Genomic DNA, 17,969 nt, shown 5'->3' on the forward strand with positions numbered 1-17,969 from the left:
AGGTAAAACCGCTTTGACAAGTTCACCTTCAAATGAATGCCGGGCGGGACTTCGGGGCCACTCAAGCTCTTCGCTCCACCTTCTTCAGCTGCAAATCTTCGAGCGGTAAGGTGAGGCGGACTGGTGAGGATGGGGAAGACTATTAAAGACCACATCTTAGAAACACTAGATAACCTCCAAGAAAAAGAACTGAAGCGGTTCCGCGACGCACTGTCCTCGCAGACCTTCGACGGGGTAAAGATCGCCAGGAGTAAAGTGGAATTTGCAGACAGCATCGACCTGGCGAACTTGATCATCAGCCACCACACCGAAGGCAAAGCCGTAGAAGTGACCGTCATGGTGTTGAGAAAGAATGGACTGAACCAGGAAGCGGCCGAGCTGGAGTGTAAGGCGGGTAAGTGGCTGCACACTCGGGTAGGCAATTTACACACTCGCGCGTGTTACCGTAAAATACAATTAAACTTGTGCGCGTGTATGCTGCATACCCGCGTGTTCCTGTTACAAAGTAATAATGTATAATATGAAGAACATTTTATCCGCGACGACTAAGATAATAATAATAATCTGTTTAGAGCAAACAAAAGTACAGATGCGTTCAGTTTGGGTTTCGATTTTGGACTTCCTTGTTTCCAGATTTCCAAATGATGGCAAAGTCTGCAACAGCCGCTGTTCACTGAGTCGCCGTTTTAAATTATTTGGTGACCCAGGATGGTGCCTACAGTTTCCACTTGGCATTTTCCACCTCCGCGTACTTTGCTTTACTTTGATTTGTTCCCAAGTTAGTCCGAACCCGGCGATCGACTTCCGTACTACTGGCTAGGGCAGAGCAACCCTCCCGGGACAGTTGTGAACCCGACTCGGTATACCGGACACCGGACACCAGAGCACACGGGCCACTACACAAGCTGACAGTGAACGGCGCCCGTTGGATCGCCAGAATACCGAATATTGCAAACTTCCGGCCGTGATATTCTTGGCAGTGTTGCCAACTCGTCAGTAAGGAAAGCAGCTATTGGCTGTCGTAGAAGTCGCTATATGACGTCATCGCGTAATTTGCATAATGCACGCTGCACATGAGAGTTATTTGCAAATTCAGAAACGGAAAGTAAGAGACAATTCTGTCATATGGCTTTCATAAAGTTACGTGACACTTATTTGAAGCTTGAAATAAATGGCAGTTTGTTTTGTGTGAAACTATTGTAATGCTTTGCCATTTGTGTATGTTTCTGAGTTGACATGTATTTTTTTATATCGCAAAGTTTGGCATAAAAATCAGTCTTGCAATACAGGCAGTATGCCCGTGTATTATCTCCAATAAAAGGCTTCAACCATCCTTTGAATTCAGGATTTGATTCCCACTCCTTTCTGAATTTCTGAGAGTATAGTTTTGACTGAGACATGATGAACTAGCGAGCTATACGTTTATGCTAAAGTCACAGAGACGCACACACATAGTGGATGAGGTAAGTAATGAGGCTGTTTGAGTCAAATGCAGCGATTTATTCTTGTGCAGCAATTTATTTTAGACAAAGAACATTTTTTAATATGCATCGGAACAGGATATTTTTTAATTTACATCCCGCTTACAAGCCAGGGCGGGATCGCTTAACGGCGGATTCGCGCATGGGCAATTCATTTGCAGTCGAGACTCGTAGGAGTGAGCATCTCCTGCTGTAATTGCGAGAGGACGGGCCTGTCTGTGAGTGCTTTGGGACGGAAGAGGGGCCGGCAGCGGCAGCGGCAGCGGCAGCTGCTGTGGCAAGTTGAGAAGAGTCAGTCAGTACAGACACATCAGAGTCTCCAAAAGTCTCCAGTAACACAAGAAAAAGTCGCCAGATTTGTCGCTAGTCGCTTTTTAAAAAAATTGTCGCTAGAGGGATTTGAAAAGTCGCTAAAGTATCTATCTATCTATCTATCTATCTAAATATAGCGACAAAGTCGCTAAGTTGGCAACACTGATTCTTGGTCAATGAACTACGAAAGCCTATTAGGTACACAGTGAAAAAAAAACGCTTCCTTAGGGAACATGGACACAGTATGCTATGATAAAAAAACACGTTACTTGAACAAAACATTTAGTACTAAATGTGCACAAAATGAGCAAACTCGAAAAGAGAAAGTGGTACATTAAAACGACAATGAAAGCTTTTTCCGATTTTTCCATTTATTTTTATCAAGTGACAAAAATCCCTTTTCCATTTCCTGCTCTATTGTAAAATGTCACGATTAACATTCATAACAATAACAACAACACATATCAATGTCCATATAGCGCATGCTTATTTGAAACAGCCTTAAAACTGCAGTTCTTAGCTAAGGAAAACTGTTTCGAAAGAGTGACAAACAAAAAACAAAAGAATCCTCCTCCTTTAAAACACAAAAAAGTGTGAACAACTTTGAAAAATGTTCACTTGAAATTTAAAAATTCTACAGTCTCAAATACTCATTTTCAAAGTTTAATATGAAAAGGTAAATGAAGAAATTAAAAACAAAAAGATAAGTAAAGTACAAATGCAAAATGTTTGTTACATGAAAAAGTACTAAAGCTGTAGACAAGACACCCTTTGTCTCCGATCACAATTCCTAAGCGGTCCTACTGTGTCTGGACTAATTTGACCTGCTGTGCAATGATTTGGTTTTCCAGAATCCTAAAAATTATTGTATAATTTTGTTGTTAAGCACATTACTACTGAAGCTGGACTTTTTAACCAGTTCAAGACCAACAATATTGTCATCCTGTCACAACAAACAATATTTTGGAAAAGGTACCCTCTGATCAACAATGGTGTTCTTCCTGAACACAGCCTTTATGGAATGGCATCTGAAGATGGTGTTCATAATCATCAATGGCTCATCCTTGTAGACCAAACACGTTATCACATTTTCATTGACACCTCAACATTTTATTCCTTCAAGTAAACCTGCTGTTCAAAGATGATGGGCATCTTTACCTAACACACACATATACGCCTTGTCAAGTTTTAACTGGTGGCTGTGGCGGACCTTCATTTTTGGGGCCCTGAAATTTGAACTGTTATGGAGGCCCCTTAAACGACGTCTGGGTCTTCACTGATACCTTCTTCAATATTCCTTAATAGATATTCACAAATTGTTCTTAAAATGTAATCACTAAATCTCAGATTTTGATTAAAATTGTATTATATAATAAGACTAGGGGGCTCTGCCCCCGACTCGCTTCACTCGCCAACCCCCGGACTTTGCAGGTCTGCCGCTCGTGCATGGGGAAGTGGATGTACAATTTAAACAGATTGTTGTTTTCATGGGAACTGTTACATATGCATAATAGAACTAACTATTTTACATTACATAGTAAAAAACTATTTAACGTTAATTATAGTAAAAAATAGTAAAACGTAATAAATTGAAAGAAAATTGTTTCATGTTGTATTAGAAGTATTAATTGCGTTATACGTTTTTGTTCTGTTTGGCTTTGAAATGAACACATAAATACTTTTTAAACTTACACTTTTACTGTAAAACTTCAGTAAAGACAATTTTTGGAACTAAATTTTCGTCAATATCGCATTGAATTTTTATTCCGTGCTTGGACTTTCATCGTGACAACGCAACGTATAACTGCCCGTGATTGAATATCGTTTCTTTTTCTCTAATTAATAAACTGACTTTTTCAAATATTGTCCCTGTGATTTGCTAATTGTCATTGCAAAAGCTATTCTAACGGGAAACTGTTAACGTTTTAATACGAATGGCATATCAAGATCTCCGTTGGTGTCTAATGTTATCCGTGGAAGATGTACTACATTACCTTTCTTGTCGCCTGTTACAATACGTCCTTCTTTCAACAGTAATTCGGCCAGTGGAAGACTGTACGGTGATAACGGTTGTAGATATTCTTCGTGATATTGTAAGTTGATGTGTTCATCTTCCGCACCATCACCACCAACTGTTTCAGCAGAGTCTATTGATACGCATTAAACCAATCTGCCATGTAACCGATCGACAATTCTCCCGTTAATTTGTTTGACTTCATGGTTTCTTGGTGCTAGGATTGCCCGTTTACTCATTTCTTCTGTTGATAACGCTTCGGAATGAAATTCTTCAATAAGATTTGGACAAAATACGTCTTCTTTAATTGGGAACTTAAAGTGAGGAAAACGTTAAAATTTATAAGAGCTGAGAGAGAGGAACTGCGTCTGACAAAAGCATTCACACCAATGACAGGAGAGGACCGCGGGCGTGGGCCATGAACCGGAAATGGTGAAGAGGAGGGCGGGAATTGAAAAAATCTATTGGCAAAAGTCTTGTCTCAAGATTTTCTTTTATAGTAGAGAGATGTACTCTGGTACTTCGGTACCATAGATGGTGGTATCCACCTACTACAGGAATTAATAAATAAAAATATCATTACAATGAATGTGTGTGTTTACTGTGCTTACATATACAGTATGACATAATTAAGTAACTGTACAGAGAGATAAGTAAAAAGACAGACTATACATACACATGTAATGTCATATTCTCCTTATATGGCAAGGGGCTGATATCTGACCCCGCCCACACCCTAACCCTACCCCTAACCCCATTGCACCTCCTGCAGTGAAGGGCATTGAATTGAATGTGCGCCCGTCATCTTGTATTATTGCGGGCATCCACCCAAATATACTGTACAGTATACATTATATAAAACAACGGAGAGTCCCAAAGAATGTTTTTATACCAACTAATGCATTAAGGCTTAGAAAGTTTATATTTATAAAATAGTTGTCTTTTCTATTATTTTTATTTTCCAGGCCCTGCTAACTTTTTGGAGAAGCACTGAGTGTGATGATGCAAAGAGTTGCAATGGTGCTGCCCATTTTCGACAGCCTGCTCGCAAAGAAGTTGATTGATAATGAATGTTATGAAGAGGTCTCGTCTGAAGCCACAAACCAGAGAAAAATAAGGCGACTCCACGCGATGGTCAGTGCCTGGGGCAACAAGGAGAAACTGGAGTCCTTCAATACTCTGAAAGAGAATCAGCCCTACCTGATTGAAGACCTGATGGGAAAATACGCCCACTTTTATTTTATGTCCCATGCAAGCCCCTTCTCCCCAACTGTTTACTGTAATGCAGCCAAAGGATGTGACATCATCAGATTTCAAACAGGTGACCAGTTATGACACTCAGCTGAGCAGATTTCCAGTATCCCAGGGAACTGCTGGTTTTCACTCTTCATTCCAGACTGTTGCACTGGTACAAAGCAGACCACTCATTCTGTTATGAGATTCCTTCCTCTAAAGTGTCATGAAGCTGGACGCCGTGGACCACCTGCACCACAAACTGCAAGGACAGGCTGCACTGATAGATGGCAGTCATAGGGAGCAAAATGTATCCCCTGCTTTTTATGTTTTCTTATAAATTACTTGAGGGCTGAGTACAATGTTTTAGATGTCATTTTTAAATAGACACAATAAAAACCAGTAGCTTGTGGTTTTAGATGTTGTTGGTTTTATATTTGATGTTAGACATGGTTATACACATCACTTAACACGGGTGGCATGGTGGCGCAGTGGGTAGTGCTGCTGCCTTGCAGTTAGGAGACCTGTGGGTTCACTTCCGGGTCCTCCCTGCGTGGAGTTTGTATGTTCTCCTCGTGTCTGTGTGGGTTTCCTCCCACAGTCCAAAGACATGCAGGTTAGGTGCATTGGTGATCCTAAATTGTCCCTAGTGGGTGTGTGTGTGTGCGCCCTGGTGGCTGGCGCCATGCCTGGGATTTTTCCTGCCTTGTGCCCTGTGTTGGCTGGGATTGGCTCCAGCAGACCCCGTGACCTTTGTTAGGATATAGCAAGTTGGATGATGATGACATCACTTAACACGGTGTCAAAATGACTCAGTGGCGAGTGCTGATCACATGCACTCTCTGTAGGAGTCTACATGCTCTCCCTTTGTCTCTGTGGGTATGGGCTTCATACACACATGAGAAATTAATTGGGCAGTCTAAACTGATCCTGAGTCTGAACTGACTTCATCTTCACTAAAGCTTATGTCACTTCCACCTCCGCCACAGACCCCTGAATGACATTTACTTATTTGGCTGGCATCTTTATCCAAGGCGACTTACAACATTTATGATACAATTGGTGCCGTTTCTTTTGGTTTTCTAATTGGAGTACAGGTAGGTCAAGTGTCTTGCTCAGGGTCACACACTGGTGTCAGTAACAGCATTTGAACCCTTAAACTCAAGGTTAGAAGTCCAAAGCCTTAACCACTACACCACCCTGCCTGCTACAGGGGTCTGTGCCTGGAGTGCCTACAGAGGGGTCTGTTGCTGGAGTTTTGCAGACAGACCCTTCCCACTTTATTTGCACCCATGTTTTAAACATCTAAACAAAAGAGGCTGATGGCTTCTCACATGCTCTATATAGAGACTCCATCCTGGAGTTCCAAGTAGGTGCAGTTGACTTATTTGAATTAGATGACCCTGTCATAATCCTAACCTTAAACATGGAGCTCTGGAGGTCTGCAGCTAAACTATATTAGCGTCCTTTGGAGTTATTTCCACTAACTTGGAGTTCCAGATTGGAGGCTCCGGGCAGCAGAGATATATACTTGGAATGTGTGGTGAGGACCTCGGAGCTGGATGGAGGTGCCAAAGTACTGCTTGTGGTGTTCCCTGTGGACCCTGGACAGCACTCCCTATAATGTCATTTGACAGATCTGACTCTTTCATCCCCTGTTGGCACACGGTTTAGTCTTCTCCCTGTTACAATAAGAGCTGTTTTATATTTTGTACTAGCTGTCCCTGGGTAGTAGTGAAACAGGAAAATTTTAAAATCAATAAACAAACAGGTATTGCTAGCTAAGCATACACTCTAACACGTGGGCTAAGGTACAGCGATTCGAACAGAGGCTGGCGTGTGAGTGAGGAGGGCCCGTTCGCTCCCACACTCTCCCTCCCGCCGTCCCGCAGCCTCTGTCTCAGATTAGTGTGAATATATCGCCCTGCAAGCGAACTCTGATTCTTACCGCAATGAGAGAAGTCGCAAAATCAACCGGAATGTTCAAGGAAATTATTGAAAAAAAACACAATCTAAATCCGTTAATTAGTTATCTTGATCGCTAGCTAAGCGGAGAAAACGTAAGCTCAGAGGTTGGCACATGAGTGATTAAGGCCCCACCTGTCTTTGCTCGCCTGACGTTGTGCTTCCCCTCCCTCGCCCACAGCCTCTGTCTAACATTAGTGCAAATATAGCGATCCTGCAAGCAAACTATGATACTTGTGCGATGAGAAAAGTCACAAAATCAACTGGAATATTCAAGCAAATTATTAAAAAAAAACAATGTAAATCCGTTAAGTAGTTCTCTCGTGAAAAGCGGACAGGCAGACAGACGTTGGATGTTATGGACTGTATATACTTGCAGATAAGTTCTCCTAAGTTCTCAAGTCGAGACTTGATATTACCATCTAAATTCTGGTATTTTATAATGTCGGTCGCTTAAGTCGAATGTGGAAAACTCACGCTATTGGTCCAAGAGATTATGATATGCTAACGCTGCCCACCCGAGAGAGTAACCACGGAGCACACGGCCTTTTCTTCTATCTAGCTGCAACAATGCGCTGTATCAGTGTGTGCTTCTAACCTCTCTCTATTGTGCCTATGAGACCACACGGTGATACCCAAACTGTTCCAAAGTGACGCTTTGCACTGTTTTGTGTTTTTGTATCTCACACCCTCATACACCTTTATCGTAAAAGCATCCCTTATCTATGATGGAGCATTCGAAAAAAATATGAAGCTGGTTTTAAATTAAATGTCATTGAAGTGGCAGAGAAATTGGTAAACGCTGCTGCTACAAAAATCTGATGCATCTGAGAAACTGATATGAGATTGGAGGAGGCAAGAAGATCTAAAAATTAAAAATTAAGTGTCGTATTTTTGAACGTATTTTTCTGGGTTTCAAGTCCCGACTTATACGTGAGTATATACGGTATATATAGAGATGTTATGAATGTTTGGTCTTAATGCCTGACGGCCTACACAAGCTATTTACAGGTGGTCTTCCAGAAGCCAAGGATACTACACCACTAACGCACTCAACCCAACCGAGTAATGATGGTTCACTCTACTACTTTGCTTGTGCTACTGTAGCCGGAAAATCACATGCAATTCCAAATTCTTTGTATTAATATTCGAAAACATGATTACTTTTGGTAATGGACAGGGCATACAAAATAATTGCTTATTCCTTTGAAATGAGCACAATTGACCAGTGTACTGTTTTACCTTCAGAACGCTTAAATGTGTTTCCTGTAGGGACAACATGCATCCCAAACACGCAGACACCACCAAATCACACAGTCATGGGTTCAAGGAAAGAATTTCTAAGTTTAAAGAATACCTTGTAGAGGTTAATCGCACCAGGTAAGTCAGTCACAATTCAGCTCAGTTGCTTTTCCACCTCCACTCGTCTGAGGAGTTCTTGTCCACCTCCTCCTGACACTGACTGCTTGATTAGGTGGAGCAGCTACTTTTCAACATGAACCCTGAAGTACTTCTCCTGCTACAGGATTGCCACCTGGAAGCTCTTCTTGGTCCAGATGGCACCTTTCCATAATAGAGAACAGCAGATCCCCTTGCCTCACCCAAGAACCCCAGTAGGGCTTCCCAGCTAAAATACAACTCCCATGAAGCCCTGCGGCCATACCAGAGGGCACTGCCAACTGGTGTACTGGAGGGGTAATGGGAAAGCTACCACTAAGCAAATCTCGGTCGTGATGCCCATCCATCTATGTTCTTCCTTTATCATGGCTTCCTGGCCAGGTAAGGAGCCAATTAATCAAAAGACCACCAAAACTACAAGAAACCAGCTGGAATGCTCTAAAGATACAAATTAAGGAACAGAAATAGGTTATTTCTCAAAAATATTATTATTAAATTTACCCAACCTCCATTTCACAAAGATCTTATCTTTACTTAAATACAAACATTTTTAACATCATTATATGAGCACAAAAGTTTTCAACATAATCAAGCATAATGGCTTCCAACATTTTGAACAATTGTTAAAGAATAACAAGGGTGTGTAAATAACCATGAATAACATCTTATAAGTGACAAAATAACCAAAATGTCCAAGAGTTAAACATCTGTTAGCGAATATTCACAACATAGTCCATTGGTCGATGAGTTTGGGACTCATCCCTTCATCAGGCCCGGACAACTGAAAACAGAGCTAAAAGTTTTCAAAGCCTTCTCAGGCCTCTGTTAAAATTTTTGTATTTAAGTAAAGATAATATCTTTTGTATTAAACAAAATTTATCAAGTTGGGGGTGCCAGTAAACCCATGTCACCTATGACAACAGATAAGAGAGATTCTTTATTTGTCTTTTGTACAAAGTAACATAAGAAATCTTACTCAGTCTGTCTGGTCAGGAAGCACAGATCTCTTTGACTGGTAAGCAAACCGCCGAGGGTCCAGAGAAGCAGGAATAATGCTGTTGATGTATGGCAGCTCTAGCTTTTAAACATTTCATGGCCACTGAGAAAAGGGCAACTGGGTGGTAAACATTTAGACACATACAGTAACTCTGGGCCTTTTGGGTATGGGAACAATGGTACCTCTGTGTTTAGTTCACCTGAACTCTTTTTAATTTTTCATTTGTGGTACTGAATTTGTGATGGCCTGTTCCTTTTTATTTTAATATACTCCTCATCCTTTTGCAACTTATTTTTTAATGGGTGGGATAGGTCACGCCAAGCTAAGCTAACTTAACAGGGGCCTTGACACGTTCCCATCCCTCCACATTGTGTGGATGTTCTGTGCTGATACCACATTGTGCTCTTAAAGGGTACAAGGGGAAATGTGGAGCTTAGCGTATACCCTCTGAGACAAAGTGAAATTGGCTTGCAAAATTGGAAAATGGCACCTGGACTTCCACCTATGAATGTATGAAGGAGTCTGACCTGCCATAAATAAATGTTTTCTCCTGCCATGTTTAATTTTATAAATCCCACCTTTTGCACAGAATGTTGCTTTCACACATTTCAGGCCTCCGTTCGATGCGTACACAAGTTTTATACATCTTAAAACCTCGTAGGTTTTGTGGATTTCACTTTCACCAAATAACAAATCTTTTAATTCTCGCAGATACGCCTCTTCATTGGGACGAAACACTACTTTTCCTGATGGCAACACGAATTAGAAGATCTACAAGTCACTGACTTAAAGTTTAAACTTAAACTTTTTTGAGCCTTCAATTCCACTGCTTTCATAACCTGTAACTTGATCTGCATGTGTATCATGCCAATGTTTTTGAACGTCTTTATGAAGTCTTATATTTCTGACCCGATTGGACCTTCGAGGTTTTAATTCCACTGATTATTAGTTTCCTTATTTTCAGAATTTGCACATAGCTGCTCTTTCTTATTTGCTTAGTCGTTGACTTGCCATCTAGAACGTATTACATTGTTAAGAGGTGGGAGCATCTGAAGTGTATCTGCGAAAAGCATTCCAACAACTGAGAGGTTAGATGTCCGTAATCTTATTTTAAATTGTTTGTAAATAGGGAATGATGTGCAAAAGTCACTGTCTCAAGGGTCTTGCTTCCTAAGGTTCTAATGTCTAGTCTCACGGGACGTCAAAGTGTCTCTCTGAGATGATCACGCCTCGACCCAAGATTTTTTATTATAATAGAGAGATATGCTCTCTGGACATCATAGACATCACAGAGTTCTGTATTGGTCAGAAAGACTGCAAGGAACAGGAGTTACTGTAATGTCGTAGTACTGATCAAATTCATCCTACTATCTAAGCAGACTGCAATGAGTATCAGCCGTGAGGTCGCTGGTCAAACTTCATAAGATGACATCACAGAGGGCTTTGCAGCAAGGAAGGTAAAACTGTAAATGTACAAATTGTCAACGTCACATCAATCCTGAAATTTTTAAATGTCAGATGTGAAAGCTCTGCAGTTACTGTGTTATGTTTAAGTCATAAAACTTAAAATGTACATCATTCCAGAGATAATTGTGCTCTTATAATGTATTCTCTCATTTGTATATTTTAAATTGTGCATGAACCTCAATATACCTCTTGAAGATATTTCTTCTTATTTTTTAATTAATTTGAGTTCATACGTTTGGTTTCCTACGACTTTGGTCTATTTGGTGGTGAATAATGGCGAAGGCTTTGATGGGTGCCGCCTATTGTTTTTCGTGTTGTGAGGCCCAACATCGTCACAGTCAGTGGGCCTGGACTGGGGTCCAAACTAAGTGCTCGACGGGGCTGTCCATCTCTGAAAGCACCGCACAGCCAGTCTTTGACAGTCCCAAACACACCCTTTCCTTTCACTTTTCTGCCGCCATATTGTGTCCACTCCTCTGGTAGAAGGTCCCCTGAAGACATCTTTGATACAATCTCCGCTTTCTAATCGCACCACCATCAAGGACTGAATCCAATCTTGAAACCCTGGTTTGCATTCATGTTTCTCCGACTCGATCATCAGGTCAATGTAGTCTGGAGCAGAGAGTGGATTTGGCCTCAGTGCTATCACCTTCAGTTTTCAAGAGACTGGATTATCTGAAATACTTTCGAGTTCATGTCATAAAATTCATTTTCTAGCTTCTGAAGAATCTTTTGGTTGTCATCACTTCATCACGAGCCTCTTCAAAGCCGTTTAAGCTCATTGTAAGTTCTCTTTTCCTTGTTGTCACATACGTCCATTTGTACTTCTGTACGAAGTGAACATTCCAGACACAGTTTCCAGGACACACTTTGCAGTAACCTTTTCATCCATAACAATACACTTGTATTTGTCATTGTCATTTGCATATATACAGGCATTGTGACACGTGAAGGAACATGTTTTGACAGTTGGTCAAGTACATACCACTTGTATTCAGTTCCTGCACTGCCTCTGTGACATAAAATTCATACTCAGTCTTTATTTGCTTCCATTTCTGCTTTGTGCTGCCGGAGGGCATTTTTGGTTTTCCAAATTTCATTGAGCATTGTCAGGCCAGCATTAATTTGGGGCTGCAAGCCTTCAATTGCGACCTCAAGCTCCTGCCGTTCTTTGAGAACTTCTTGTTAGAACTAAGCTTTTAGGGCTGAAGCTGGTGAGTGATTTAAAAACATCTTAAACTATATGTGCCCATCTTCCAGAACATGTGGTCAAAATTACATTCAAACTCATCTTCATTTGCCCCTTTGGGCTTTGAATTGTCCACAAAAAGGGCAGAGTTATTAAATTTGAAGTGCATTGGCTCTCCATTTTCATTCACAGAACAAGAAATCTGAGACCCCTTAATTTCTTCTAAAACAGGGGGCTTCTGTCCATCAGCAAATGTCACCAGAATGACAATGTTATCTGCAATATCTTTGCCAAAATCGACAGGACTGAATCAAAATGTAACGCTGCGTGTGAGTCAGGCAGGCAAGTGAAGCTTGTGTTACAAGGCATACAGCGCCAATATGGTCAATAACTCCGGGTTGGGAAAAAGTCACGGATCAGTCTGGTGATTTCTTCATCGTGTTTCATTCCTCCTCGTGCCCCCAAACCCTGGCGTGTCCACAATGGTGAGAGAATACGGGACCCTGAACCCCTCCATATGATTGATCTCATAAACCGTGACAGCCGAAGTCTGGCTTTCCGCTTGAGACTCATTTTGCTCATCAATTAGGACAAACCTGAAGTCGTCCTCCCATTCCACGCCAAGGATGTAGTTGATCATACTGTTGATGAGTGTTGTCTTGCCTGCTCCTGTTGCACCAATCATCATGATGGTCCTGTTGCATGCATGTCCAAATTTTACTCTTCTACAATATCCATCTTGATTAAGATTTTCTTCATTTAGTTTTAGATTATGTAATGATATTTTTAACCCATTTTGGGCACTGGATTTAGTATTCCAGCTCATTTTATCGCAGACATGCAACGCTAGTCGTTTTGTTGGTTTCCCTCTTGTGTATTTCTCACTTGTGACTGTGTTGGCCTTGTGCTGCCATTGCCACTTAGTTCTGGCTTTCCACTCATGTCACCTTCTTTGTCCTGAGCCTTGGGGATGGCACTGTAATGTTCTTCTGTCATGTTAAGCTGAGCCTCAGTTTTAGTGTGGCTGTTGATTATCTCAGACTCCTGCAGTTTGATTTCTGAAAATACAAAGGAGTTTTATTTTTAATGATTAATTATTCAAAGAAAACATTTGTGAATTGGACTTAAGGGAGGAACAGAAGAGGTGAGAAAAAGATGGAGGGCAAGTGGTAGATGGACAGACTCAAGCAGGGACAGACATGCAACACAAATTGGCCCTGGCTGTGTCTCCTGACTGGCCCACCACAAATAGCCGGACACCAGGCATCCTTGGAGCCCCATCCAACATATTTGCACAAAACTTTCCTTACTGATTTGTGAGTTCAGTGGTGCGCTTCTCAAGTTTAGGCATGAGGACTCTTTGTCTCTTTCTGATTTTCCAGCTCATGCTGCCTCTCATTAGTTCTGCTTTGCTGCTCTACAGACGTGCTACTTGGCTGAACTTTGTCTAACACATGGACGGTGTTCAATTTTAGCACCAACTAAACTTATATTTAGTGCTTTATAGCTAATGTTAATTTCACAAGTGGTTGAATTTTAGTGTCTTTGCAAAATCAAACATGAAACACTTTAATTCACTATGTTAAATGTCATAAAATTCAAAGAGAAATCTTCTAACTGTGACATCATCTTGTTTAATACCAGACATTTTCCCAGAATTCCTAACATTTTTACCATAACCTTCCCCACTGTGGTTATTATTGATAAATCGTTACAAAATTATGTTAATTTGAGTGTTCTGATGAACTGTCTGATCTTCTGTGCATTTGTAAGTGGAGATGGAGATCAGGGTTGGAATTCTGTGTAAAATGGTTAACCCAGAGTGTTTCTTGGGATAAGATGTTGTGACTCAATGTACGGTGCTACCCCTGGATGGATGGATGGATGGATACCGTATCTACTTATGTCTAAGCTCTCCGTGGATAACTCGGGACTTGATTTTACCGTATAATTTCTGGTATTTTATAATGTCGGTTGTATAAGTCAAATGTGGAAAACTCTACTATAGGTCCAAGAGATTCTGATAGGCTAACGCCTACCTGAGAGAATAACCACGAGTACATTGCCTTTGTTTTCTATGTATTGTGCCTACGTGACCACACGGTAACACCCAAACTATTCTGAAGCGACGTTTGCACTGTTTTGTGTTTTTTGTATCTCACACCCTCATATCGTAAGAGCATCCCTTATCTATGATGGAGCGTTCGATTAGAAGAAAATATGAAGCTGGTTTTAAATTAAACATTGTTGAAGTGGTGAAAGAAATTGGTAACTGCACTACTGCAGCAAAATTCAATGCATTTGAGAAACTGATGAGCGATTGGAGGAGGCAAGAAGATATAAAAAAAAGTTAAGTGTTGCATTTTTAACAGACGTATAAGTTGGGATCTGATTTTATGATCGATTTTTAGGGTTTCAAGACACGACTTATACATGAGTATATATGTAGTTAAAAACACACTATATTAAAGATAGATAAGAAAGGCACTATATAATATATAGATGAATCTTTATTTGTACCAGGGGAAATTTGTTCTGAACACACAGCAGAATGACTAAAATGAATAAACAATTAAAAGAGAAAAATAACACTTTTGACTTGGCTGTCCTTTTCCCAGTGAGGCTATACTGATGTATTGCTGTTCATATAAAGGAACCCCTAGTTATTCCTGACTCAATTTTGCTGAATAATTTGTTGGATGAAAGTCCTCAGTGAGAGTGTGACAGAGAGAGATGTGCAGCATTGTTCAGAATGGCTTTCAGTTTTGTTTTAATTCTCTCCTTTGCTGTTACCACCAGGGGGTCCAGAGTGTATCCTATGACTAAGCTTGCCCTTTTAATTAGCTGGTTGATTCAGTGGGTCTCTCTCGAAATGATGTTACCAGCTCAATAAACCACACTTGCCATCACATGATTCTAGAAGATGTGGAGGATGTCACTACCACATTAAAGGAACACAGTCTCGTAAGAGTCTGTGTAGCCATTACATCTGTAGCTCTTCTCTTTGCAGACAACTGCAAAATGAATTTCATATCTTAGATACAAAAATTGATGCTCCACCCATCTACAACAGCATCCAAATCACCAGTCAATTTATAATAATAATAAGCTTTAATTTTATCTGTTGTAATTTTTATTATGCCAGACAAGCAAACATCTTATTTAAATTACAGATTTTTATTTATTTGATATGGAGGGCTAAAGGGAAAGAAGAGGATATAAAAGATGAAGATGCATTGAAAGAAAAGAAGAAACAGTTTTGAATTGAATTGTTTACATTATCATGTTAAGAAAAAGAAAACCAAACTCACCCCAAAAAGAAGACAATTTACATTTTAAATAAGTCAAGGCATTATCCTCAAGTTTACAAATTTTAGAATGAAAGAAAGAAAGATTTTAAGCTATAAATGTACCTTTTATTAATCATCAACATTCATTAAAAAAAAAAGAGAAATCCTTATATAACCTAAGACCGCATGCCATAGTCAGAGTAACTAAGTCACAATAGGAAAACAAAATCCCTACTAACAAGTTTACAAATTGCATTTTTGTTGTATAAAAATTATAAAATTGTGGGTAATCTAATAAAATATATTAATAATTAATACTTTAAATCAAATTCACAAAATAGAAAGAAAAGATAAAGTACAAAGATAGAGTGAAAGAAAATTCAAAGAAAAAGAAAGAATATACCGGAAATGCCAGGACACTGTTCACTGTTTCAGGTTAAAAGTCTCCAGAAGTTTACTTTCACTAAAGCAATAAACATTTTAAGTAAATCAAACTCGAAAGAAAGAAAGAAAGAGATTCTTCATTTGACTTTTAAATATACACTATATTTATACACAATCTTTACAGTCATAAACCCTCCAAAAGATATTAAAAAAAACATAATTTTCAAAAGTTGGTATCTGAATTACAAACAAAAAAGATGTCCTCATTCCTGATTGTATAAACTGCTTCATTTATACACCACTGGCTAATGAAAGTTTGTAGGTTAAGATTAATTTAATAAGAGTAATAATCAGAAAGCACTCTTTCTTTTATTAAGGCAGTAAACATTTTACCTCTATCAGTCTCCTTTTGATTATTTTTTTTTTCTTGACTTATAAATAGCCATTTTCGCCTGGCCAAACAAAAATTAACAGTACAGACTGCTATTATTCTTATTTAACCTTGAATCAGGCATTCCACACATACAGTGGGATGCAAAAGTTTGGGCAACCTTGTTAATAGTCATTATTTTCCTGTATAAATCGTTGGTTGTTACGATAAAAATGTCAGTTAAATATATCATATAGGAGACACACACAGTGATATTTGAGAAGTGAAATGAAGTTTATTGGATTTACAGAAAGTGTGCAATAATTGTTCAAACAAAATCAGGCAGGTGCATAAATTTGGGCACCGTTGTCATTTTATTGATTCCCAAACTTTTAGAACTAATTATTGGAACTCAAATTGGCTTGGTAAGCTCAGTGACCCCTGACCTACATACACAGGTGAATCCGAGTATTTAAGGGGGTCAATTGTAAGTTTAATGTTCTCTGAAGAGTAGCAACATGGGGGTCACAAAACAACTCTCAAATGACCTGAAGACAAAGATTGTTCACCATCATGGTTTAGGGAAAGGATACAGAAAGCTGTCCCAGAGATTGAAGCTGTCTGTTTCCACAGTTAGGAACATATTGAGGAAATGGAAGACCACAGGCTCAGTTCAAGTTAAGGCTCAAGTGGCAGACCAAGAAAGATTTCAGATAGACAGAAGCGACTAATGGTGAGAACAGTCAGAGTCAACCCACAGACCAGCACCAAAGACCTACAACATCATCTTGCAGCAGATGGAGTCACTGTGCATCGCTCAACCATTCGCGACTTTACACAAGGAGATGCTGTATGCGAGAGTGATGAAGAGGAAGCACAAACAGAGCCGCTTGAGGTCTGCTCAAGCACATTTGGACAAGCCAGCTTCATTTTGGAATAAGGTGCTGTGGACTGATGAAACTAAAATGGAGTTATTTGGGCATAACAAGGGCGTTATGCATGGAGAAAAAGAACACAGCATTCCAAGAAAACACCTGCTACCTACAGTAAAATATGGTGGTGGTTCCATCATGCTGTGGGCTGTGTGGCCAGTGCAGGGACTGGGAATCTTGTCAAAGTTGAGGGACGCATGGATTCCACTCAGTATCAGCAGATTCTGGAGACCAATGTCCAGGAATCAGTGACAAAGCTGAAGCTGCGCCAGGGCTGGATCTTTCAACAAGACAACGACCAAACACTGCTCAAAATCCACTAAGGCATTCATGCAGAGGAACAAGTACAACGTTCTGGAATGGCCATCTCAGTCCCCAGACCTGAATAGAATTGAAAATCTGTGGTGTGAGTTAAAGAGAGCTGTCCATGCTCGGAAGCCATCAAACCTGAATGAACTAGAGATGTTTTGTAAAGAGGAATGGTCCAAAATACCTTCAACCACAATCCAGACTCTCATTGGAACCTACAGGAAGCGTTTAGAGGCTGGAATTTCTGCAAAAGGCGGATCTACTAAATATTGATTTCATTTCTTTTTGTGGTGCCCAAATTTATGCACCTGCCTGATTTTGTTTGAACAATTATTGCACACTTTCTGTAAATCCAATAAACTTCATTTCACTTCTCAAATATCACTGTGTGTGTCTCCTATATGATATATTTAACTGACATTTTTTATCGTAACAACCAACGATTTATACAGGAAAATAATGACTATTAACAAGGTTGCCCAAACTTTTGCATCCCACTGTAAATACAGACTCATTGAAATACAAATCCAAAGAATTAAAAATAGAATTAGAACAGTTAAAAGTGCCTGAATCCTAAAATAAATCAGAAAACAAAGAACATCAGAACAGAAAGGACACTAACCAGAAA

General features: G+C 39.9%; 1 protein-coding gene across 1 annotated transcript; it reads left to right on the forward strand.

The window, feature by feature from the left end:
• LOC120540076 (pyrin-like) lies at positions 1-4,906 on the forward strand. The gene is made up of 2 exons (XM_039770552.1): positions 1-394; positions 4,773-4,906. The coding sequence occupies exons 1-2, from the start codon at positions 130-132 to the stop codon at positions 4,799-4,801; spliced, it is 294 nt and encodes a 97-aa protein (XP_039626486.1). The 5' UTR covers positions 1-129; the 3' UTR covers positions 4,802-4,906.
• The last annotated feature ends 13,063 nt before the right edge of the window (positions 4,907-17,969 follow it).

The sequence above is a fragment of the Polypterus senegalus genome, chromosome 12, assembly GCF_016835505.1.
Source record: "Polypterus senegalus isolate Bchr_013 chromosome 12, ASM1683550v1, whole genome shotgun sequence".
NCBI lineage: Eukaryota > Metazoa > Chordata > Cladistia > Polypteriformes > Polypteridae > Polypterus > Polypterus senegalus.

Excerpts from the sequence above, each read along its gene's own strand:
- LOC120540076 (XM_039770552.1), top strand. The coding sequence starts at position 130 with ATGGGGAAGACTATTAAAGACCACATCTTAGAAACACTAGATAACCTC. Across the intron at positions 395-4,772 it reads CGAGCTGGAGTGTAAGGCGG|GCCCTGCTAACTTTTTGGAG; the intron begins GTAAGTGGCTGC and ends TTTATTTTCCAG.